Source organism: Larimichthys crocea, chromosome XV, assembly GCF_000972845.2.
Source record: "Larimichthys crocea isolate SSNF chromosome XV, L_crocea_2.0, whole genome shotgun sequence".
NCBI classification, from domain to species: Eukaryota; Metazoa; Chordata; class Actinopteri; family Sciaenidae; genus Larimichthys; species Larimichthys crocea.
The window spans coordinates 13,837,230-13,864,488 of NC_040025.1; the positions used below are offsets into that span (position 1 = coordinate 13,837,230).

A 27,259-nucleotide genomic window follows, 5' to 3' on the forward strand; every position below is an offset into this window, starting at 1 on the left:
CGGTGTCTCTGTCATTCGTACGTCTGTTCTCACTCTATGTAACTTTGGGCTCCGGGTCGGGAGAAGTACGTAACGCTTTAACGCACTAAATAAGACAACGACCGCACAGTGACACGAAACAGAGATTTCAAATATCATTTTGCTGTCACACACACACACACACTCAGTAACATAATTACCACCAGTCAACAACATACAGCTGCTCAGCAAGAGGTTTAGCTGCACACACACACACTCTCAGACAGTGGGGGTTCACCTCCATTGTGCTCCAAGACATCTGACACTTGCACTGATCCACCAGACAAAGACATCGACGACACACACACACACACACACACACACACGTACACACAAGTACAAACAAATCAACAGCAGTCACTTTCCAGGAACTTACTGCTGCTGACACAAAGAGGTAATTATCATCTTCGACCACTGAATGTCACCAGGCTACAAGTTTCTGTCCACTGGAGTTAATTATCTTTCCTGCTGGTTCATGTTGAGTGTTTTGGTGCGACGCGGGAAATTCATGTTAAATAAGTAAAAACAGCAGAGGACGACGGGACGGCATCGTCTGCATCAGACAGGACACTGTGTAAACTTTACCAGGGAGCATGGGCACTGGAAGAAAGGGGGCCATTGCCCCTCACACTTTACGGCCCTGTCCCACATGTTCTTGGATCACTCTATACTGCAACGTGGTAAAATGTATTTCATCTCCTGTTACAGCGAGATTTGGAATCATCTTGATTCTACACTGACTTGTAATCGTGACACAGGCGGAGTGGAGCCAGTGTCGTGCCAGAACTGGAGCTGGGTGAGCATTAGCAATGTAACCGGGCTCAGCAGCTTCTATGGACATGATGGCAGAGGAGAAGAGAGTGAAGAGGACGCTGACGGAGGAAGCTAAGAAGAGAAAAGGAGAGAGTGAGCGAGCAAGAAGCCGCCGGACAAGAGTAAATGTGGGACTGACTTTTAGTGGTTGGTGAGAGCTTGGTGAAATAAAAGGCTGAAAGACAGACGCCGAGCTGGGCTGACTGCTGCTGGACTAGGCAGTGATATCAGCTGCTGCTGGGGACCTGGATGATGATTGGCTGTTCAACTCGCTAGTTTTTGATCAGAAGTAATGTAATCAGAACAAATACTCGAGTACAGCAGAACATAGTTACCACAGTGGGATTACACTCTGAAACTTTCACACAGCTGGTCGGTCAGCACGTCGCCTCAAAGGAAGATGGTTTTTCCGGTTTTCCTCCCACAGTCTTAAGACATGCAGTTTGCAGTTCAGGTTAATTGATAACTTGAGTGTCAATGGTCCGTCTGTCTCTACGTGTCAACCCTGTGATTGACTGCCAACCTGTCCGAGGAGGACCCCGCCTCTCACCCAACGTCAGCTGGGATTGGCTCGAGTCCCTCACGACCCCCTAAAGGATCAGTGGTTATAGCTACTGGATGGATTATCTTCGCTGTCAGTATCTTATGTGAGACTGAATCATTAAAAAATAAGACATCATAATACGTCTTGGTTACCCGGCACGCCTGTCTCTGCAGGGTGAAGAAAACCTTTTGAGATTCTCCGCAGCCTGAGGATGAATGTGCAGATTCGAACCGTCATTCATGCAAACACGATGAGTCCAAATGTGAATTCATGTGTTTAAATCTCAATACTTTCACTCTGTCTCCTACTGGCCAAGAAAAAAAAAGCAAAGAGGAAGAAGAGGAAGCTCAACAAGAACTGCTTTTGTATCTTCTTCAAAGCCTGGGTTGACAAAGGGTCACATTACCCAGCAGGCACCGGTGTTTAAAGTTATAGGTCGTCACTCTGCTGTCAGCGGGGTGGCTCAAAGTTTCCTCAGTTGATTTTTTGTGTGTCCGTTGTTCTGCAGCTTTGCGCCCGCTGCCTCAACCCACGATCTGGCCCTCACATAACCTCTGCCACAGATGAACAGTTGCTTACTCACACAGGCTCATGGTAGGTTAGGGTCAAAGGGAGGGTAGGACACACACACAGACACAGACAGAGACACACACACACACACACACACGCCAGAGTCCAACCAATTCATGTCAATTTAGGGTTTTTATAATGACAGAATAAGGAGCTCTTTGAGATAGCAGAGATCACCGAGGCCTGATAGAGGAGGCCACACCAATTAAACTGTCCCTCCTTCAGCAGACACACACACACACACACACACACACAGACTGTCAGACCCCCAGATGCACAGGACAGCACTGTGTGTGTGTGTGTGTGTGTGTGTGTGAGAGAGCAGGCGAGTCATTGGTCCGTCCCTCCTCCTCTCAGGATTCTACATTGGGACAAATTGTCTCTGTTGTTGCTAATAGAGGACAGAGAACACACACACACACACACACACAGACACACACACACACACACACACAGGTTTCATTCATCCATCTGTTTTACCTAAACATATCATCTTCCATCCCACCACAGCAGAGCTGGTTTATTGGACTCAGCTCTGCGTCTCAGGTCCATCACAGCAGATTGAAGTATAAAACTTCAACAGGTCGACCTACAGATTTATATCCGGCTCTGTCTTTTAGCGTGTTGTCATACGTGTAGCCATAAAAAAAATTAAAAACTATTTTAATCTTTACGTCTGTTCAGATCTGAGGCCACCCACAGCCGAGTTAAACACGTCAGCATGTGGGCAGGAAACTTTAGACTGATATTCAAGTTTCCACTTTATTTTATTCAGTTCGACATCGCGTCCACGGTAGCCGTTTCCTCTTTGGGAGGGGAGTCATGTTAACCAATCAGAAGTGACTGACATATCAGATCCATCAGCATCCTTTTCCGTCGACAGCAAACCTGCAGCAGTGGCTGTTGGAGACAGCTGACTTGTGGTTTGTACAGCTGTTTGTCTCAATGAAACTTTGTTATTTCACTGGCTCGGATGCAGGAAAACGGTTCAATATAATAAAACTAATAAAGTTCTGACTGGCTGAGAGGCTAAGCAGAGGAGCTGTGTCTTGATCCGGAGAAACTCTCTCTGCTGTCTAACAGCTCTGAAGCCAACGAACAGACAGAGAGGGGGGAAGCAGTCATCACATGCACTTGACACTACTGTCTAGATAGCAACTATTATTAGTCCCAACAAACCACTCAGCACTTCCTTTTTTAGCTGGAACAGACTCTGTTTGCACCAGAAGAAAAAACAGTGTGTTGTGTCCAACAGAGGCTGGTGTAAAGGTACCAAATGTACCGACATGAACATCGTGACATTCATCAAAACATGTTTACTGTCTCCAGAGGGGAGACTGGCGACAGGTAGAGGCAAAGCACAGAGGCAGAGGGGGTTGATGGGACGTGTAGTTTAGGAGAAAATGTGATTACTGACCTCAATCTAAATGAGATTAATTGGATCATCAAGTTTACTCGGCTGTAAACTGGATTATTTCATTCTCATGAACATACAATGAAACAGAGCCTTTTAATGAGTAAAGACGTTAGTTTGATTACGCTCACATGGAAGTCATTTCAAATTAAAAGTCTTAACGATCATAACGTCAGTACTATCCACTGCGGTCTTTCAAAATTATTCAGATATCGCCTAATTTCTTTTACATTGAACCAGCAGCAACATCACTAACCTATGAGGAGCCTGCTCACCATTGTGTCTTCTAAAGACTTGTCCCACTGACTTTGTAATGGCCAGCAGGGGGCGACTCCACTGGCTGCAGACATAAATGCCTTGTATTGACTGCAACGGAAAAATGACTTCTCAGTTGATTTATTAACTCGGTCAACAGTTTCCTCAGAGTTTATGGCTTCAACCTCTCCCACAGCATGATGTTCGTTTAGTAAATTATTAGAGTCAAACAGACGACAGAGCAGGGCACGCTTCAGGGCGTAGCTAGCTGATAAAACACCGGGCTGATAAAACTCAGATCAAACTGTCAAACTGATCGAATCTGAACCCAGATTCTGTTCCCGACTCATCGACTATTTCTCTCCTCAAAATACACTGCATGCAGAACAGCGATGCCACGGCGACGGAGCCGATACGTTTCAATGTTAGTCAGTGTGTCAGCTCACACGGTCTCCGTCCGGCAGCCCTCCGCAACACATACGCAGAGCTTCTATTGTTCACGGACGCCGGACCACGGCGCATAAATTCAGCACAGAGCAGATTGTGCGGGGAAGGAAATCGGCTACAAAATACAAAATAAAACCTTGGTTTATTTTCAAAATAAAATACTGCAGATCGAGTGTGAATTTGCGAGATCTCGTGCATTCTCGCGGCGCTCGGTGGCCGGCGGAGCCGCACCAGTCGTTCGGGAGCCGTTCTGCATGCAGTGTATTTTAGGTTTGAGATCTTACTTCCTGTTTAGCTGGAATATGTCACCCACCAACTCCAAATATGGTCACTTCTGGCTCCATAAAAAAACAAGATGACAACATCTTTCAAAACATCACACCCTGAAAAAATGTTTGTGGCCACCGTTGTTTCCTGCTAAACACGCCCACCGTCACCACTTCGGGTTATGTCATGATTTTATTCTATGACTGCTGGAGTGGAAGTTAAATCACACACACACACACACACACACACACACACACACACACACGGTTAGGATTCCAATTACTACATGGCTTCATTTTGTAATTAGCAGGATTTGTCTCATCTTCTAACAGCGGGACACTTTTTGACTGCAAGGGACGTCCAGAGTAAAATGAAACCGTTCAATGTTACTGATAATGGAGAGGTAATGATTAAACAGGCATGTTAATTGGATAATCCCAAACACACACACACACACACTCTGATGGGTCTGATAGCTGTATGTGTTAGAGTCTTTCACATTAATAAGGGCTGTAAACCTCGTGGCCATATTCTCTTAAAGCAGAGACTTCCCGCCAGCGAGATGGGCGGTTACAGCGCTAATTAAGCTAATTAAAAAGTGCCCTGCTGAATTAACTGTTTTTTTTTTTCTAACTAACATTACGTAGCCTCATTGTTAATAACTTCTGCTCTTCAGCCCAGGACTGGACTGGAGAGGACGATGAAATGTAGCACAAGTCCGAGGCTGAACGCTTCATTTCATGGTGACTTATCGAAAGAAATAAGTATTTTTAAAGGTTTATTTGTCAGTTTAATCAACTCTTCTGTTAACCTAGGTGGTACTTTGTTTGATTTCTTCTGTTACTATGGCGACTGCATGTGCTCTGATTTAAAACTCTCATTAAACCCTAATTGATGTTTGACAGGTCTCGTATTCGCAGCCCTGCAGCCGCTGTCTCTGCTAACCCGGCGTTAACCTGTGAAGAGCTTACAGACGGTCATGTTCAGCCTCTGTGACACATGGCGATGACGCGGCCAGCTGCTTCTTTGCACCTGCTGTATAGGTGTTGTACAGTAGAAAGAAAACTCACAAGTTTGAATGTGGACGTAACTTTGCTTTACTTTTTTCAGAGTGTGTTGACCTTTGGCGTTCAAACTGGACAGGGTTGTTAAAGAGTGGTACATGGCAGACCAGTACAGTAGGTTTAACGTTTAAAGCAGACACACTGCAGCCTCTGTGGTCTGAATCTGAGGCCCTACCTTCGGGGTGAAGGTTTAGCATGCCCAGGATCTGGATTAAAGATCTCTGGACCCACGCAGCATCCGGCTGCAGAACAAGCTCTGGAATGAACGTGGCACTCTTTGGTTGTCAATGTTTCTTGTTGATGCTCTTTTATTTAAGATTTTATTCATCTAGAACAGTGACAAGGACGACGTCCCACCTTCGAACACTGAGGGACAACATGACAGCCAAAACGTCTCGATAGCCCCCTGGTGGTTGGCTGCAGCATTGCTCATAAAGTCTGTTTACTCAATGTCGGCAGACGAGATAAACAAGAAAATCAAAGTATGCGTTAATTTCCTGACGTGGCCAGCAGGGGGCGACTCCACCGGCCGGATGAGTTACGTAAACATGACCACACTGCTCACCTGATTTATGACCTCAGTCAACTGTTTCCTAACAAGTTCAGGAACTCATTTAATTCAACGTCCACAACGCCAAACTTGAGGCCTCTACACATCACACATCCAACAGAGTCAGAGCTCCCACAGCCGGGGATTCGTACTCTCTGTGGCCGTGGTAGAAAATTCAAATAAGATACCAACTAACGATTATTTTTATTAACGATTTATCTGATTACTTCCTTGATTACTTGACCTGACCCTGTTTGTCTATAAAATGTCAGAAGATAAATCAAATCTATGAGCTTTACAAAGCTTATACATTTCTAATTCTTGTCTAAACAAACATCCAGGTTGTTGCTCTTCTTTGTCACTGGAGACAAAGAAGAGCAACGGGTATTTGAACAAATCCAACCGGAACAGAAAATGGACTGAGATTAAATTCTGGCTTCGGTATCTCAGCGTGCGGCTCCTGCTTTTGCTTCTGTTAGGAAGCCATTAAGTTTAATTTACAATGAAAGTTCAGTGAAAGGGAAAACCTGACAGCGCCCATTTATTGAAACCAGACGTTTCCCGGAGGATTGTGGGAAGGGGGACAGTATGGCGATGAGAGGGACCCGACCAATCAAACCATTACCTTATCATATTTTTGAGCATATCGTTATTAAAGGTCGGGGCTGCTGTGTAAAGACATTAATTATGTTTGTTTGGCAGATTTAAAGGAGAAACAGGCAGAGTCTGTAGAAGACAAAGAGCAATGACTGCAAACGAAGGGGAAATAATTAGCGACAGTTCTTTGTCACTTCAGCTCATCCTGATGTCGTGCCGACCGTCTCGTGAGCCGTTACGTCTGTCTTACTGTTTATTTCGAATTCATTCATAAGTGCTGGCTGCAGAGCCGACAGCCCTCGGGGGAACGACAGTCCCTGTATGTTACGTACTCGACCATATGTCTTCATTTCTTTCATCCCTCAGATATGAGCTGAACAATACGCTCATCGTCTCACACACACACACACACGTTGTGTCGTCGGCGTATAAACACACTCTGCCGTCTGATGGGCTGTTGCTGCAGTCGGGTCATACCCCTCTCAGCACGACACAGACAGACAGAGAAGCAGGATGCTGAGTCGAGACATAAACAAAGCGTTAAGATCGCGAGCGCCTTGACACCATCCAGCCGTGCATCGCCCAACAGGTGGAGACGAGACAAAGACACTTCGATCTGCACGTGGAGACGAGACGTTTAAAAATAATAATCACGCTCACACACACACACAGTGTCACTCTTTCCTCCTGCTGTGGCTCTAATAAAGTGTTTTATTTTGAAAGTTTAAGAACACTAACGAGGAAAAGGTTGGTGATATTCTTTTATTTATTTCTGTCAACAATCCTATAAAAAGACCAAAACTATACATTGTGTTTGGATCATCCTCCTCTGTAGCATCGAGCTGCACTGTTGGCCACACATACACACACTGTAAACGTTAACTAATGTAGATTAATCCACCGCTGAAATTAGTCCCCAGCAAATGAACCATTTCCTACTGTCTGGATAACATTTAACTAAAAACTGAAGTGCCCAATGACGACTGAGAAATGAAACCATCATTTGTACAGGCGAGTTTTTAAAGATTCACATCGTAGGACTGAATATGTTCGTGCCACAGAGAGGACAGGAAAGTGAATGCTGAGTTTGATCTTTCAGTGTTAAGATTCTCAGACTTCTCAGACATTGGATGACCAGGAGAAACAAAGAGTTTGTTGGAGGAATATGACTTATTTAGGGAAAGTAAACAAGTTTTTTATTACAAACCATCAGTGATAATAACTGATAAGATGTCTGTGTGACACACACATCGTCATTCCTGTATAAAATCTGGAGGAGTGAAAATCAGCAGACCTCGCCGTGTCACAGAGACGTCCACACTGCATCGAAACCTTTAACACCGTGTTCTCTGGATCACACAGAGTAACCACAACACTGTACTGAATCATCTTTAAACCAAAACTATCTGCGCTCATAGACGCCACTAGAGGGAAATGAGAAAGTCTGTTTGGTGTGATTTGGGGCGAGCCGACCTGCTGATCCGAATCTCAGCCTACGGTCGTTTCATGGACGCGATGACCGGCTAAAAAGAAACGTCCACACTCTTTCTAACATCGTCCTGAACCGAACACAGAAACAAAACGGTGAGCTCTCTCTCTCTGTCTGTCTCTCCAGTCTAAACAGCCGAGTCCTCGGATACTGAACAGACTCAACAGAGCTGCTGACACAGAGGAGACGGATTGGCAAAGATAAACTCTGTGAGGAGCATTCCCACTCCTGACCGCGATACTCTCCTGATCTTAATCTGAATATGAAGCGACACTGGACAGGACGGGGTGAAATTAGCCAAGCAGTAACCATGCCAACCAGCACCTCTCATCTCCCACGGCGATCCGGCCTTACATCATCAACCCGAGCGAGTGCACATACAGAGAAATGACTTTCCACAGAAGTGCAGACAGACAGGACACAATCACTTCTAAATATAACACGACGATTTAAAAATAAAGTCCGTTTTCTGTCCTTTCATTCATATCTTTGAGTCATCGCTCTGCTGTCAACAAGTGCTCTCTGGTTTGAAAGTCTGCGACTACAGATTGTTTTATTTATTTTCTGCATCTGTCTGTTTCTACAAGTCTGAAGAATGTCTTTAAGATGTCACGTTTGGTCAAACATACTCAGCTTAATGATTTAAAACTAAGAAAACTGCATGTTTTGTCATCATGTTTTCTACAGAGGCAACATAAATGTGATCGTTCATCAGGACGTGGCAGCAGATTTCAGACTGGACAATTTAAAGGATTCAGTCAGAGAGGACGACGAACAAAGACAGAGGACGACCCGCTGAGCAACAGGTACGCTGTGATTAAAGCGGTGTCACCTGTCCACTCCCCAACCATGTGACCACAACAACCACTTTACCTTCACATCAGCGACCAGACAGTTTTGTTCAGTGATGCTGCAATTTGTGCAGGAAAGGAGAAAGATCTGACGAGAGACAAAGAGCTGTGACACTGCTAATTATTTTTATCATAAATTAGTTTAATTATCTTTTCAATGAGTCTTTCCGTCTATAAAATATCATGAAAACTGTCAGAGGACGCAAAGTGACTTTCTCCACTCAACAGTCCACAAACATTCAACACACGAGGATAAAAGCAACATGAACGACGGATGATCCATGAATAAATTATTGACTAAATGTTTCACTGAAAATCCAAGAGCAGACCGACCGTCAGCTGCCAAACCAACAGGTGACATCAGGTTAGATTTACACACGGTCACTAATTCAGTCACATTAGGCACATCTGAATCAGCTCTTCTAATCCAACCTGAATCAGGTTTTATTGCATCTGAATCAGCTCTTCTAATCCAACCTGAATCAGGTTTTATTGTGATCACAGGTGCCTGAGTTAAAGGCAGACATGCAGATAAAACATGTTGTCAGAGAACGCTGTGCTGACGTATTTAACTCCAGTTAAAGGAAGTTTTCTTTCTTTCAAACTCTGTTTGAACTCCGGGTCAAAGGTCAAAACAAAGTGAAACTGAACTGATGACTGCAGGTTAAATTAAATTAAATTAAATGAACTGACTCCAGCTGTGCTGCAGAGCCGAGCAGGTTATTTCACTGCGTCTGACGCCTGGGCGACTTCAAACTGTCGCTGTTATTTTATTTCCATAGTCGTCATAACAGAAGCATCATTTCAGTCATCTGTGCAGAGACAGGTCGGAGCCCTTTAAAGGTCAGTAAGTTGTTTCCTTTTCTTGGTTTCACCTCATATAAAAAATAAAAAGATGATATTGTTGGCTTGATGCCAGTGTGTGTGTGTGTGTGTGTGTGTGTGTGTGTCACTCAGCTGGGACATGCTGCTGAAATAAACACCATGAGGTGTTAAAAAAAAAGAAAGTACCAGTTGAAACCACTAATAGTCTGAGCTCTGTGTGAACAGGTGTCTGCTGTAGTCATGGCGCTGAGCCAGGGAAAGTTACACTGTACAGCCTCTGGCTACACACACACACACACACACACACACACACACACACACACACACACACCTGATTTCTTTACGCAAATGAAGGTAGCCTAATACTGATGGACACGCACGCATCCTGAAAACGGGACACACACACACACACACACACACACTCAGGGATAAAGAGGAAGATGCACTAACCGTCGCCTTGATGGGCACGTACAGCACCGGTCTGTCCGTGGATCCGTTCTTGGCGTCCTGCAGGGTCCCGACCTGGAAGCCTTTGGACTTGACCCAGAATTTGAATTTGGCGTTGATGTGGTTGTTGTTTCCGCCCTTCTCGTGCAGAAACACCGCGTTCTCCTCGTCCCCCTGGAGGAGAGTCTGCAGGATCTTGTTGTATTTACGCCGGGTCACGGTCTTGGTCTTACCGGAGTCCCCGTACGTCCGCAGGCACCAGTCCTGAAATTCACCGAACATCTCCACCGCGCCTCCACCAGCCGCCGCCTCGGACACCCCGCTGCTGGGACTCCGGCTCCTCGGGTGGTTCTGGTGGTTGGTGGTGGTGGTGGTGGTGGAGGTGGTGGAGGAGTCCGCCACACTGCTGCTGCTTTTTCTGGTTGTCATGACTTTGTCTGAACAAAAGACCCGTTAGGATTCGTCCGAATCGGGTCGGTTGGGAAACAGAACGTCGCCGAAACCACAAAACAGCGGTGTGTCTCTGTCCCGGTCACCGTCCAAACCTTTCAGACGGTGGTGACAATCCTCGGGATCAGTCCAGCCCGTTAAAACCCCTCCATCCCTCCAGAAAGACCCGAACCTCTTCACAAAGTCCAATCAACGTCTCAGAACCGAGCCGTTTGGACCCACTTCCTCCCTCCTCGCTGCTTATTACGCACCGGTGTAGCGCTGCGAACACACCGAGAGCAGCGGCGCTCTCCGGGATGCCAAACCGGGCCAAATGTAACTCCGAAAAACCAGAACACACCTCCTCCAACGTCCAACCTCCTCCTGCTGCTCCTCCACCTCCCTGTGTGGATGTGATCTCCACAGGAACAATGAGACCTGGAGGCAGACTGCTCGGCGGGTCGGTGCAGATTGGGAGACACACCTGTTTGAAGCGTGGGTCTGTCGGCCTGTCCCGTGGGGGATTCGTCGGTCACCGCCTCCTCCCGTTCTTCCTCTATCACCTCCTCTTCCTCCTCTGAGACACAGAGAGGAGTCTGTGTTCACCTCCCTAAAAAGCGAGCCGTTGGCAGACCGGTTTGTCCTGGTTTGGGCTGCCGGGTCTCCATCACGAGCCGGGGGAGCGCATGGTTCACGGAAAGACACGACACGTCCTGAACCGAGCGGATTGATCTGCTGTTTCCTGATAGAGATCCACAGTATCTCCCCCCCTCTCTCCTCCTCTTTCTCCTCCTGCTACTCCTCCGGGCTGATGGGAGACAACCGGACACCTGTTTGAATCCGGTTCGTCTTTCTTCCTCTGGCACCGTCAAAGCGCAACGCGACGCCTCATTTCCTCCCTCCTCAAATCAACGTTCAGATATCTGCGCCTTCCCGAACAGCAGCAGCTGCAACAGCTGTAGTCCTAAACACACACACACACACACACACTGCGACACACACACACACACACCGACCGTCCAGCCCGTTTTTACCGGGACACGCACGGTGTCTGCAGAAAAAGCAGGAAGTGTCCAAAAAATGACCAAAACGCAGCGCGCGCTGCTGCCAGACGGTCCCGAGCATGTCAGAGAGGGTGTGACACCCCAAATATATTTAAAACATGTTAAATAAATGATTGTTTAGTGCTCTGATCAGTCATTTATCACATTATACTTTTATATTTAGATGATTCAAATTAAAGATTTTAGCCAGAGAGACAAGCTGATGAATAAAAACAAGTTTGTATTAAACTCATTTCACTTTTGTTTGTCTGAATTTGGGATTTTTTTAAACTTTGTTAAGGTGGTAAAATACAGAAGACACCGGGAGGTTTTGCAGCACCAGAGCAGTTCATGCACAGTGGATCATTATTGTAAAATAAACCCTGACAGGGTGATGCAGGACTGACTGAGGGTTTATTTTACAATAATGACCCGCTCCCTGTACATTATCCTGCATAAACACAGGCTGATAAATCTATATTCTGCAGTTTTAGCTGCTTCTGTGTCATGACGCTTGTTGTCTATTTATTTGAATTCATTAAATAAAGTTTTATTTAAACAAAAAGTCAGCACAGGTCACAACCAGCAGTCTTACATCATGGACTCATATCTAAATGTTGGCATCCGCATTAAAATAATAATAATACGAGTGTGTCGTGTAAAAGCAAGACTAATCTTCAGCAGGACCGATGACTGATGATCCAGTTTCACCAACATCAGTGAAATAGTTGGAGGTGTGTGACTGGTTGGTGAGAGTGACCTGGTTGATGATTGGCTGTTAGAAAAGTTTTTAATTAGAAGTAACGTAATCAGAACAAATACTCGAGTACAGCTGAACACATTTATCCACGGGGGCGCTAAATCACTGGTTTATGAAACACTGAGTGGTACATTCCTGATCTGCTGCCTCGTCTGCTTACTGCCCTCTGGGTCAGAACTAAACACAGAGAATCAGAAACAAAGTTCAGATGTGCTGGTGCTCAGCGCCTTTTATGAAACTGCATGTGTAATTCTTTATAAATCTGACGTCTGCTTTGCCTTTTAGTTTCTACCACAACAACACAAAGCCAGCTCTCTGCAGCTCATCATATCAGATTTGATTTTATTGATTAACACTTTAGAAACTTCGGTAATGAAGGCGTTTAATGGGGAGGTTTTATCCCAAAGTGCCTCGATGCACTGTGAGTTCATGCATTTTAACCACTGAGGCCACGAGAGGAAGCAGACCTCTGAGTCCTGCTCAACTCGAACAGCTAAACATACAGCACATGGCACGGTTTTATGAATGTCCTGCTTCTGTAGTTTTTGTGTTAAATGAAAGACAACAAACCCAAAAAGTAACCCAACAAACTCGCCGTCTAACCATCATCCAGCCTCCATCAGATGCAACCTTGGAATCACAAAGCGAGACGGGATACAAACAGGCCAGTAACCTGCAGTAGAAACAGCTACAATACACACACACACACACTCAAAAATAAGGAAGCTGGCACTACACCAGGCTGCCGAGAACACTCCCCCCCAACACAGCGTCCTCGAGCAGCCTTAAAGAGGAACACCACCCCGCCTGACGGTTCACATCGTGTTCCCCCTCGGCTGGGCTCAGCCGATTTGATCAGCCTCAAACTTATTTATGGAAAGAAGTTTGATCCTCTCATGAATTCACAGTTACATGCTGGAAAGTCAGTGAAATCTTTTTAAAGGGTGCTGTTCATTTCAACCCCGATTTGATGTGCAACTCAGAATGAACTCTTTTCTTAATTTTGCACATCTCAGCATGTATTTTGTGATGATCGGAGGTTTTTACATTTTAAACATCAGCTCCTATTCATTCAAGTTTGATGCAAGTTAATACTTTTATAGACTTTTTGAAAGCAGTGACCAGTAAAAACCAGCATCATGTCAAAGGTTCGAGTCTCCTCCATCCTCCACATGAACAGTTTGACCGCAGTGTTTTTATCTCTCAGGCAATTAAACTATGAAATTCTCCCCTTAACCAGTGATGAAGAGGCTCCAGGGTACGAGTCACTTGATGTTTTAAATCTGCATGAAACACAATGATTATTTCTCTGTGGACAATAGACAGGGTTCCCACGCCTTCTTATACATCAAATTCAAAGACTTTTAAGGACTTTTAAAGGGCCAGATTCACCAAAATTCAAGGACCCAACACGGCATGTTTGAGACACAAATCAAGATTAATTACTTTTAAAAAACTGACAAGTTTTAGAAGGAGAATTAGTGTTTATTTAAAAAAATCTTGCAAAAAATATATAAATCCACTTTCATGTGGAAATGTCCTTGCAAAAAATATATAAATCCACTTTCATGTGGAAATGTCTTTTTTGAAAAACTCTCAAGGTCTTAATTTCTTCCCCTTAAATTCACAAACTTTCAAGGATTGTATGGACTGGTTGGAGGCTTTAAAAAAGGGAAAGCTGTTTATGTTTCAGAGCCCCTGTGCCCTAAACCAAACCACAGATTACTGTCCACCCTGAGCCACGTCCACGCCTGTCATCAGCCTGTGTGTGTGTGTGTGTGTGTGTGTGTGTGTGTGTGTTGTGGTGGTCGCAGTAACCTTGATTATGTGCAGACAGACGGGGGAGTACAGCAGCTTCACTCGGACTGAACCGACACTCCTGGAAGGCAAAAAAAACAACAATGATCATTCTTCACAAACACAGTTTGTCGCAGCTGAACTGAACTCGAGTCAGGCTGCTCTGATCTGTTTGTTTGTTTGTTGCAGAAATATTAAAAATGATTTATTCTGAGTCCAGTCAGCCAATGTTTCAGGGCTTCTGCTGCAGCCAGAGGACATCAACGACCAAGACTTTGTCTAACGTGATACATAAGAATGATGAAGACTCTCTGTGAACAGCATATGAACGCAAATAACAGACTAGAAACCATAACACTCCCACTGCCCATCTTTAGATTGCACATTCATATCCAGATATCTGTTTATATTCTCGAGTCAGACCAATGGTAGCTGCTGTAAATCAGGTTAAGAGCTACAGGACTCGTTCTACTGCACCAGCTCTTCATCCACAGCATACATCTACTGACTGTACGGGCTGCTTTTGTGATCTGTGAACAGCATCCAGATGAAAATAACACCCTAAATACAGTGAGTGTGTGTATGTGTTCAAATATTCTCTACTAAACATCATGTGCTGACACTTTTGCCACATGGAGACCGACCAGAGTCGAGCAAGCTGCTCGCATCAAGATGACAAACGCTGCAGCGTATCAGCGGCGTGACAACGCACGGTGACAACCACCTGAAAGAGTCGCTTCTGTTTGTCTCGTCCAATCACAGCGAGCTTCAAACAGCCTGAAGTGAAACAGGAAGATCTTCAGTTACTGAGAGCACAGAATGAAAACAAACCGTGTGTTAATGATCAAAGTTTGAACCTTATCTACTTCCTCTGACGGCCTGCAGACGATACACACTCCTCCTGTGTGTGTGTGCGAGTCTCATCTTTTATGAGTGTGTTTATGTGTTATAAAGGTGGGTTACTGTGTGTGTGTGTGTGTGTGTGTGGACTCTCTGTTCAGAGCGAGTCTCATCTTTTATGAGTGTGTTTATGTGTTATAAAGGTGGGTTACTGTGTGTGTGTGTGTGTGTGTGTGTGTGTGTGTGTGTGTGTGTGTGAGGGCTGTTATAGTGGCTCCTTGGAGAACGTGTGCTGTCAACACACACACACATACCACACGCACACTGGTCTCTAGAGAAGAGCTGCAGAGGGACAAAGAGAACAGAGAACAACAGGAGAACCATCGCGTACAGGGTGGACACAATAACATGAACAGCAGTTTATTAAATATTACACAAACAACAATGTCCTCAGATAATTAATACAATAATTCTGTAGTATTTATATTTAAAGCTCAATCAGGAACTAATTTGAATCTACGTTTCATTCGAAATATATTTCAAAGCTAGCTGTGTCATCAGCGCTGTGTGTGATACTTATTACACATTATTCTGTATTGGCCTGTATTCAATAAATAAAATTTTAAAGTAAATACTGTGACAACGTCACCACAAAAGACATGTTGAAATAACTGAAGTTTAACTTCAGTGTTTAGTTTTCAGTGTCACGTTTTGTGGTGGTCAAAAGAATTCACACCGTTATCACGATATCCCAAAAAAAAAAATAATACTAAAGTGCTATAAGTGAAATTCTTTAACTTTTATTTTGTGTTTTTGGAAAATGAATTATCACGGTTTTTCGTTCATACTGCTACACTGCAACACCCTTACATCAAGTGTTTAATTTCTCGAGATGTCAAAGTGACAAACCCTGAAAGAAAACACGCTCTACAACATTTAATATAAAGTTTCATCAGACGGTGCGTGAGTGTCCTTGAACAGATTTCCAGCTCAATCTCTGATGTGTCACAGCACATTTCGACACGTCTCAGTCGTAAAATCACAGTTAAAAGTAATAAAATGAGCGATGGCTGAATTTCCCATGTCAGTTTCAGTTTTTGCACGCTGGTTCACTGTCACAGCTTTATGGGCCACAGAATATAACAGAGCCCGCGAAGCTTTTCCTGCTGTGAAAAAAGACGGCTGCAGGATTTTTAAATCATTTTATCTGGTTTTAATTCTGAGTTATCGTCTGTTTGAATGTCTGGATAATTTCCTTCTCAAATATGTTTTTGCTGTATGACGGCTCATCTGAAAGCAGGATTCTGAAATATGTCAGGATAGATGTCGACACATATTTCCTATAGTAGCACAGTGTGTAGCACGGTGTGTAGTACGGTGTGTAGTACGGTGTGTAGTACGGTGTGTAGTACAGTGTGTATATATTTCTAATCGAAGTTGAGTTGAGTCCAAACTGAGCCGTTATGTTTGTGCGTCTTATCTGAAGGCCCCGCAGGAATAAGATGATGGAGAGAAGAAAAAAAAAAAAAGAGACAGAGGATGAAAATAACCTTCCACCATAGGAAGTGAAAGTGTGTTTCAAAACACTCGAGTGTCTCCTCCCGCTCCCCCTTTTGTTTTTTTCTGCGTGTGTGTGTGTGTGTGTGTGCTGTTCGTTGTCCAGGAGGCCAACGTTTGCCCGTCGAGGGCAGCTGGTGGGAAACCAACTGCTGTTTGAGGGGAATTAGACTAAAGACACGTCAGATGACGGGTTTTAAAAAAAATATTCATCCTGTGCAACAGCATGAATTATCAATCAAAAGTCCAAAATCTATCTTTCAAATGTCTTTGTTTCAAATCGACTGTATTGAAATATAAAATGCAGTTTCTAAAAATGTATTTCACCGTGTATGTCGCTCTAGTCACATTTAAGTTGATGGCAAATATATGGAAGATACAAAAGTTCCTGTATATTTGGTAATGCAGTATATTAAAGATATTTTCAGTGAATCGGGGTGGATTCATATGAAGTAGTTTGTCTGCGATCTCACAGTGCAGCTTTTCATTTTGATTTTTTGGCTTCACGTTTCAGTCTGCGAGATAAAAACGGGTCAAACTCTGTGGATGTTTCTGTCCATCCAGTCTTTATCCACTCCTCGTCCCTGGCCGTCCTGGGTTGGGCCTCTTGTGAAACTGTCCTCTTCTTCTTTTTCTTCCTCTTTCTCCTTTACTGTTTGACACACACGCAGCCTATAAGTGTTGAAATCTCCACTGTCGGTTTGCTGAGGCCCCACACAGGGCGGAGGAGGGGATTGTCCCAAACCAGGATGAACCCTGAACAGGAGCAGAGGTCAGTGCCTTGCTCAAGAACCTTTCAGCCACTAGACTGACAAGGAAGGAAGATTTTTCACTCCCATTTCTCAACCTTGACTTGGAATTCAAACCAGCAACCTCCTTTAGACCCCTCAGTGTTACTGCCACGAATACTACTATTCACAGTAAAAGTCAGAAAACATGAAGATGGCCAGGTCGTATACTGAGAGCAGAAGTGGCAGAAGTCGCAGACTGTGACTGAAGGTGATGAATGCGATGTGATGCAGACTTATAGCAGAGGATCAATGCTGAATATGAAGCTGCAGTTGTGGTTTTTAAAGGAGTTGCAGGGTGGAACTGTTTCTCGGGAGGACTTGTGACTTCCCCGCCTGATAAAGGATTAATACCACACAGAAATGTGCTTTCACGTTCAAGTATTAAAGTATGAAGATATAAAACATATGTAGCCAAGAATGATTTAAATTACAGAGAAATTAAAAATGATTCATCGGCACTCGTCCACGATGAGACGATGAGCGGTGACTGTGTTTGCTGCAGGTCTGACACTCCTGCAGCAGAATCCACTGTCACAGCAATCACACGTTTAACTTTGTAAGTGTGTAACATCTCCTGACAGCGCGCAATCAGATATAATAAACACTTCTTAGCTAACATTACTGCCTACAGCACGCAAGAGAAAATATTTAAGACATCAGCCCTATCCAAAACCTGGAAGAGCTTTTATAGTTTCCTGAAATATCAAAGTGTTCCTCTTAGTTTCAGAGTTTAAAACAGTAATGTGTGAGATCAGGTCAGGATTATAGTTCATGATGATGACATTACTAAAGAACGTCAAGAGGTAACAGACGTTATGTCAAAGACATCTACTGATTAATGAGACTCTATCTGCCGTGTTCTGGCTTTGTTTATTTCATGAACCAGCTTCAAAATAAAAGACGTTTCCTTTGGTTTGAGTCCATTTGAGACAGCTAGCAGTGGTTGAGCAACACAGATGGTTAATGAGAGAGAGGGAGCGCAAGTAGAGAGAGAGTCGGTTAATCAGAGAAACCAAGAAGTTAATTTCTGAATCTTGAACAGCGTCATCGTCAGTGTCATTTCGATGGTGTGAGGAGGTGAGATGCTCCTTTAATCCTTCTCCAGGAACCTGTTTACATTATTTTTCGACTACTTCCTGTGTTTTAGGGCTCGGACTGTCGAGACAGCCAGACTACAAAGTCTCACTGACCTTTGTTGGTGATGTATCTGGCCTTTGGTACAGTCAGAAACACTTGTGTTGTCTTAACAGCCTCCCTCAGCCTCGTTCCCTTTCCTACGGCACACACTCCTCATTCTGACCCAGCAACAGCCAAACAACACACACGCCTCCAGACACACACACACACACACACACACACACACACACACACGCCTAAATGAACATTCACCATGCACACAAATGCATATGTGCTCACGCTCATTCACATAAACATATGTATGTATGCATGAACTAACACGTGTACGACAGAGCTGGGGATGAATGCAGACACACATGTAAATGCTCCTGCTACACACACACACACACACACACACAATACACAAACAAGAACTGAAGAGACAAATCAGCAAGACCCACCTTAACACACAAATACACACTCAGATACACACACACACAGATACACACACACACAGATACAGACACACACACACACACACACAGGGCCCTGGCTGCCTCGCCTGGCTGGATCTCTCGGTTGCCATGGTGCCAGTCAGCTGGAGGGAGTGTGAGTGGGCGTCGAGGACGAGGTCTGCTGCTGACTCCTGGCTGGGACACACACACACACACACACACACACAAGTACAAAAGCACACACATGTAGATATGCAATCACACACACACACACACAGTAATGTATGCAGATATATGAACAAACACGGATGTAAAAACATGCATACAAACACATGTGAGCTGCTACAAAGGAACACACACACATATATAGAGTACATACACATCTACACACACACACACACACACACACGCACACACACACACACGTAAAAGGAGGCAGAATACTGTGCGACTAATCTGCACAGAGACACACAGATGTGTAAACATGCTCACACTCACCCAACCAAACACACAATGAAGCATGAAGTAGATGCATGTGCACGCACACACGCACACACACACACACACACACACACACACACACACACTCAGGGGCTTTCCAAAGATGAAGAAGAGAAATTAGTGAAACATTCCTCGTAGTGAACAAAGCTGCTGACGCGATGCCGGCCACCACAAACCAACAGAGTGGATCCATCTGTACTTGCGAGGACCTTCACTGACTAAACCTGCCTTAAACCTAATCCTGACTCTAACCTGACGTAAACCTTAAAGTCGTGAAGTAGCCCGTGTACTGTAGAAATGACACCAACACTCCAACCTGTCGGACAACATTTGTCTCATGTCTGCTGTCCTCTCCTCTAATTAGTCAAGTACAAATGACACATGGTGAGTTTGACATAATTAGAATAATATGTGACTCCTCTGTCGTCTATATCTAATCTGCGGTGTGTTACCTGTGTATCATGAGGTCATAAAATTAACGTACAGCTGCCTCTCTGTTCAAATCAACATCAAGTAACTTTCCTACCATAAAAGAAGAACCACTAATGAGCCCCGTCGCTTCCTTCTCGTCTCGGATGGAAAATGTAAAGATACATTTTATGAGCTCAACTGCAAGTGAGAAAATCTGTTATGCTGGAAACAGAAGTTTAGTTGGATGGCTAAAAAACTATTTATCAAGCAGTTTGCTGCAAGGCAATCAAAGCGTCCACGCGCTTAATCCTGCATAACTTTAAGCCTTAATATAATGTGAACAGGTGAGTTGTATATAAATTCACCCTCAGTACAGTTGTCATGAACGGGGAAATTAGCTACAGAGACCAAAACTGTTTTTGTACCAGGCTGTAAACATGTTTATTTCTGCTGTCTATCATGGGGACTTATAGAGACTGAGCCAGCCTCAAGTGGACGTTTGAGGAACTGCAGTTTTTGTGGCACTTCTGTGTTGGCTTCATTTCATAAGCGGAGGTTGCTGCGTGGCCTAGAGCGCCAACGCTAATCTGATATTTACACTAAAATGTAGACATACAGATTTTTATGTTATGTGTAGAAATGAAACATTAAAGTTATTTTAAAATATTTATTCTAATAGTTTGTCCTGTGCAGAGGAACCGCGACAGCTGTGTATCTGATTTTAATAAGCTGACAGTGAATAGCAGCTCTCTGTGAGATCGACAGATCAGAGGACGGGTCAGATTCTCAGCATGTCGGTGTCACAGATCAGATCCTGTTTACTCACCATGACCTTTGACCTTTGATCATCAGACTATCAAAGCCTGCCCACAGGCCAGGGACAGCAGCAGGCCTCTGTATTTCTGTCTGTGTGTGTGTACACATGTGAATGTCTCATTATTTTGTTGAGTGTGTGTGTGTACATGCAAACATTGGTACATGTATAGGCATACTGATTGTTTGTATGTGTGTGTGTTTGTGTGCCGTCTGAAACTATTCTCCTCATATTGCATCTAGCTCTTTAATGCAGTCTGTACAATTTGAATTTTTTTTCATTGTGTGGTTGTAGATTTTACCGTTCTAGATAAAATATAATCAGGGCAGTTATAAATTAGGCAAAGCTGTTTTGTGACACTGTATTTTGTTTGTTGGTTTTGCAGTTTGACATTACCGAACACGTTTGTGCCTCTATTTTCAGTCTCAGTGTGAAGAAATATGTCTGAAAATATGTTCACATTTATTATTTACAATAACATGAAGACTAAAATCACCAAATTAAATATTTATTTGAGAAAGAAATTACTACTGTTCATATAAAATTACAATTTTCCCTGATAAAAACATATTTACTTTTTCATCAAGTTTTATGACTGGTGTCCAGTAACAGTGGATTAGTCAAGTGACAGAATCTTAATCATCTTAATCAGCCTATTTTGTTAATCACTTTACATTTTTAAAGCTTAGTGTCTGTATGAGGGAGAAAATAATGACCAAACTGTTTTATTTATTAGTGCTTTCATAAGCCAGATGCTGTTGGCTCTAGTTATGGCACTCAATAATATTTTTGCTTTGCCTTGCCTAGCTTTGCTGTGTTTGAATGAGAGGTGGAATTGTATATCGTCCACAAATACATCCTGATGCAAGAGTGAATCTGTTTATGATCTGCTGCAAAGCAACAAATATAAAGAAAGCAACAAGGGCCCCAATACGGAGCCCTGCGGGACACCACAAGACAGTAAATAGAGACTGTGAAACTTCCGTCAGTTGATGAAAGAAGATGAACATGAAAACCAGTTTGTGCCTGATATGCCCACCCAATCACGTAACCTCGTGATCAGGAGGTGGTGGTCTAATGTGTTGAAAGAAATGCTAAAACAGAACAAACATGCAAATATCTTTAGAAACCGTCAGAAGAAGCAGCTTCAGCAGAGCCCTGTTTCTGAAAATACCTCCAAGCTGATGAGGCAGGTTGACCCAGCGCTCCGCTTCGATCCACATGTCTTCAGGATGGGCTCTGTTGAAAGAGGTAAAGGGGAAGACAAGGGTCACACTGTGTGAGAATATATGACACACAAAATGTAAAAGAGATGAATGCAACTTAATTAACGGGACACATTTCAATGAACAGGCAGAAGATGAGGTGGTGTTAATTGTTCAATGAAATAGCACTTAACCAGTCACCTAGAAAAGTGATTTAAAAAAACATGCTTCATATAGATAAAGACAATTACCTTACAATTCAAACACAGTAAAATATAAAAATATATAATATATACGTATTATATTTAAAAACATCAGTTTTGTAGAAATGCACATCAGAAGCACGACAAACTACAGCGTCCTAATTAAGCTTGAAGTTCAAACAACAAACAAAAATAAACTAGAAACTAAAGAACAAGAAACGTAAAGCAATGTTGGAGGGATGTTTAGGAAAGTAGTCACGAGGGAGCTGAACTTGAAGGCAAAGCTCTCAATATTGTGGGTATCTACACTCCATCCTTCACCTATGGTCACGAGGTTTGGGTAGTGACTGTAAGAATGAAATTGCAGATGCATGCAGCCGAACATAGGGTGTCTGGACTCAGCTTCAGTGATCAGGAGATAGCTCAGAGCAGAGCATCAAAAGGAGGCAGCTGAGGTGGTTTCGGGCATCTGATCAGGATGCCCTCTGGGCACCTTCCTTTGGAGGTGTTCTGGTCACATCCAACTGGCAGGAGACACCAGGGCAGCTCACTGGAGGGACTATATCTAGACTATAACTATACCCATCTAGCCTAGCAACACCTCAGGATCCCCAAGGAGGAGCTGGAATGTGTTGGTCTGGAAACGTGCTGCCACCGATCAGATACGCAGAATGTAATAGATGCATTGATTGATGGATGGATGCATGGGTGGATGGATGGTTGGATGGATGGATGGATGGACGGACGGACAGATGGATGGACTGATTGTTTCACCTCTAACACAATGCAAGAAGAAGTGACAGTTTTGCATCTTCATTACATTATTATTTACATTTCCACTCTTTCAATGAGGTCATGTGGCTTCATGATCATGTTAATATGTTCATGTGTACAGTATATCAGTATGATTCTCACTGGCAGTCTTGTGCCTCCTTCCTCTACATGAAAACAGAATCAGCTATGTTTCCTCAGAGAACAGACAAACCACAACCATCTGGCTGTTCAGATAAGCCCTGTAGATGTGGAGTTGTGTCTTTATGTGGTCCACAGCTTTAAACGACACACACGCACACACACATTTAGTTTGCCCATACAGCCTACATGTCTTTTAGAAAACATAACAGCTCTCAAATGAAAACCTCAAATCCCCAGGAAGGAGTCGCCCTCTGAGGATTTAACAGGAGGAATGTTTATTTTACACTTCAGACTTTGGATTTGCTCTCGTGGATGACGGTGTACAGCAAACATGCAATCTGGACACAAAAAGAGGAGCTTTAACATGCTGAGCTGCCTCTCCATTGATACCATCTATTTTCCCAAAGTATCATGGCTTAAAATTCATGATTTTACCATCTCTTCCCTTTCATCTGCACCTTTCCTTTATGACTGAAGTGTAGTAATGTAGAAGAACCAATAAGAGATTCATTGAATGTGTATACACTCTACATTTGAATACAAAAGGAAAAGTAAATACATAGACAGAAGAAACTGACTAAAAGCTTTGTGGCTTTGAAGTTTGGATTATGGTACGATTTATTGAAGGCAGAGATGATTTCGGCAGCAGTCAGACTTAAACCAGAAAGATAGTTAACGTTGTTATATAACATATTATTGATCCATTGTACTGATCACAGACATCCTGAGAGCTATGATTGGTCTAAGATTAGTCCGGGACTTTATCATGCACTCCCTGACAAAGTCTGACATGCTGTATCTAATGCTGTATCAATAAAAGAACAATTCATACGTTGATGTCAGTTGATGAAAGCCACGGAAATACAAGCTTGGCTGCGTAAAAAATCTTTTCTACTACCTGGACTTTTAGATGCATTACAAACATAGTTCAAGCTACTGGAAATCCAAATCCACTACAGCTAATTACGTAATTTAAGGTCTTATGTATAAAGGTAGTTTCAATCCAAATTCGAAACATTGTCATTAAAGTAAACTGTCTTGAATTGGGTTTGAATCTCGGCGTGGTTACATTTGGACAATGTTTAATGAAAATTATGCAATAATTATGTGAACCAATCATGAAAACAACCCATGCCAGTTGTCCCACCAAAACAAGTGCACAGTCTGCCTATCTGAGTCTAAACAGAAATCGCTGTCTTCAAAGCTACCGGACGCTTTTGACAAAAAATAATTTTTACCTGGAAGTAAAAATGCTGCCTCGATCCAACATAACCAAAACACCAAAGTCAAAAAATAACACAAACAAACTAACTAATCAAGGCAGCGGTAGACCAACAACATCCATGTTCTGTGAGGTAAAATACTGTTTTTTGTCCAAGGAGTCTTTAAAGATGGTTTTAAAGAGAACAGAGCTGTTGGACGACATAAAGTCACAGATTCACATCATGGCCTACAGTCATGCAGTGCTGCTGTTTATCTGTAAGCAGTCCAACATGTAACTGTGTGCTGTGTTGCAGGCTGCTTCTACAATAGTTAAATAGGCTTTACTTAACATGCACAGCATGATTACAGCTATGCAGCTAATAACATGGGCAGCTCTAACGAGCACACACACACACACACACACACACACACACACACACGTTAACATAAAGCATACATTAAATTGGCTCTTTACACATATAAGCCCTCACACACACTCACACACACACACACACACACACACAGCCGGGCAGTAATGAACCTCTGTATGTAAACTATGTTTATTCATCCTGTGGAAACTCTTTAACGTCCACAAATGCAGCTTGCTGTTTAAAAGTGTAACATCCACACATACAGGCGACTAAAACACACACACACACACACACTTTGACATATTCATCCCCTAAATAACCTGTTGGAGCGAGTCTTCTTCACTGAAACTGAACTGTCACATGGTTATGCCTTCACAAACACACACAGATCCCCGTGCATATAGGGTAAACACAGCCTCCCACACAAATGCACGGGTACATTAATGAGCCGCCGTATGTAAAGCATGTTTATTCACCCTATGGAGAATGCTCTGCGTTCATGAATGCAGCGCTGCTGGTGAAGCGTGACCTGCAATGATTCCCTGCCTGCTGTCAACACACACGCAACCCACAGAAGGCCTACAAACACACTTAAAACAGAATTAACATAACTACAGTACACTGTACAGTGTTAGTTATTCATCTCCATGATAATCCTCAAACATCCACAGAACTACGTTTATATGAAATAAAACACTCAGACATCAGCAACCAGTGATAAACTATCGCACCCAGTATTTTAAAAACAGACATCTGGAAACATTTCAGATCAGGATTCAGGATTTCAGAAAGCACTTTCTAAATAAAAAAGGGAGTTCAGATTTATACATACATTCAGATGCATCAATAACTGGTGAGGCAAAATTCACAATTCTGATACAGCTTTCCAACAAATTTTAATTAAGTTAAATTATCGTTAAATAATTCACTAACGACCACGCCAGTATGGATTTAAGTTTAAACAGGTTTATTACATGTTATGGATAGGATGCGTCAAGGTGAGGGAGAGATGAGGGTCAAGGGATGAGGGTTGAGTGATGACGGGATGGAGGGATGAGGGTCAAAGGATGAGGGTTGAGGGATGAAGGGATGGAGGGATGAGGGTCAAAGGATAGAGGGATGAGGGTCAAGGGATGGGGGGATGGAGGGATGATGGTTGAGGAATGAGGGTCGAGGGATAGAAGGATGAGGGTCAAGGGATGAGGGATGAAGGGATGGAGGGATGAGGGTCGAAGGAGGGGATGGAGGGATAAGGGTCAAGGGATAGAGGGATGATGGTCAAGGGATGGGGGGATGAGGGTCAAGGGATAGAGGGATGAGGGTCAAGGGATGGAGGGATGAGGGTCAAGAATAGAGGGATGATGGTCAAGGGATGGAGGGATGAGGGAACAAAGGGATGAAGGTAGAGGATAGAAGGAGAAAACAGGATCGTTGGTAGATGGAGGAGTTCGTAGGTTGAACTGACATAGATGCTTTAGATCTGGTTAAACCACCTGCTCATGTTGCAGACCTTAATTATTCACTTACCCTCTACAGGTAACCCAGAGAAGGAAGTGTTCTCATATATGATGTAAATGAGGCTCTATGATAAATGCCTGTTATGGATATGTTTGGATACAACTTGTTGTTTGCGTTTCAGCTGATGTTCTCAGAGGGTGGTATATTCTAAATGAGTCCATCAACAGCAGCTCAGTGGTCACTTCATTGTGTACTTTTTTGAGGCCTTTACTATTCAGCTTTTTGTCTGTTACTGGCAGAATGTTCATATTTTACCAGCTCCTCATGAAATTACTGAGTGAAGCAATGTGCTGCAGCATATGGTTGGTGGATGGTGCTAATTTCTAACCCTGAGTAAAAGTGTTAATTCAATTACATGTTTTAGCATTGAGCTGCTGATGACGCCGTACTGTGCTGCACTATATTCAGAGCCGTTTTGAATATTCTGCTGCTCTCATGTATGTAAATGTGAATTAGAAACATCTCTCTATACATAATGCTGTCCAGCACAACACCACCAACTATGACTTAAAAAACATAGACTAAACATCTAACTGACCTCTCAGAGTTTCAAACATGAATCATTTCCTTCAATAATATCTAATATTTGTTTTGGAGCTTTCTGGACAGTTCAAAGGAAAATTAGGAAAATTGTACTTTTCACTATTTTCTTACATTTTAGAACCCAAACAATCACTGAAAAAATTATCAGTAAATCGGGAAAACTAATTGTTATTGCAGCCATAGTTCATTCCCAGAGATCTCACTGATTCTCTGAACTGCTACACGTTTTATGTTTTACAATAAAGAGATTTGTTATCCAATGTGCATTTTGAGGATACTGAATAGAGTTGGGAGGATTTAAAATAGTAACAATAAACAGTTTATGGAACTCTTACTAATATCTGAGGTTTTACTGATACCATTATCGGAGATGCCTTGGATGCAGCCTGTACTGCTGGATCGGGCATCAGCGAGTACACAAATGTATTACCAAATGTACAAAACATATTAGCCCTAAAACACAAACCTGCTACTTCCCAGCAGTGTCAGTTTCAGGATGATGGCAAAGTCATGATTCACCTCACTGATTGGCTCACCAGCCTCATCGTGCCCTAACGAACCCAAACCAACAAAGGCGATGAGCACTAGCCAATCAGAGAGCAGCGTGAGCAGCGAAGAAGAGCCACAGTTTGATCT

At 43.3% G+C, this 27,259-nt stretch overlaps 1 protein-coding gene across 5 annotated transcripts in view; it reads right to left on the reverse strand.

Annotated features, from left to right (window-relative positions):
• The window catches only part of LOC104939137 (nucleolar protein 4-like), a 146,623-nt gene that overhangs the window by 114,530 nt on the left and 4,834 nt on the right, over positions 1–27,259 (reverse strand). For 2 of the 5 annotated variants that reach the window (XM_027288306.1, XM_027288307.1), the window contains exons 3-4: positions 21,840–21,904; positions 14,202–14,262 (exon numbers count right to left, since the gene is read on the reverse strand). Coding sequence is in view for 2 of the 5 variants with exons in the window: in XM_027288304.1 (XP_027144105.1) it covers positions 10,155–10,580 (426 nt within the window). In the remaining 3 variants the exon portion in view is untranslated. Of the gene's footprint in view, positions 1–10,154; positions 11,815–14,201; positions 14,263–21,839; positions 21,905–27,259 lie in introns of those variants that run through there. The other 3 variants (XM_027288308.1, XM_027288304.1, XM_027288303.1) reach the window with 3 other exon arrangements.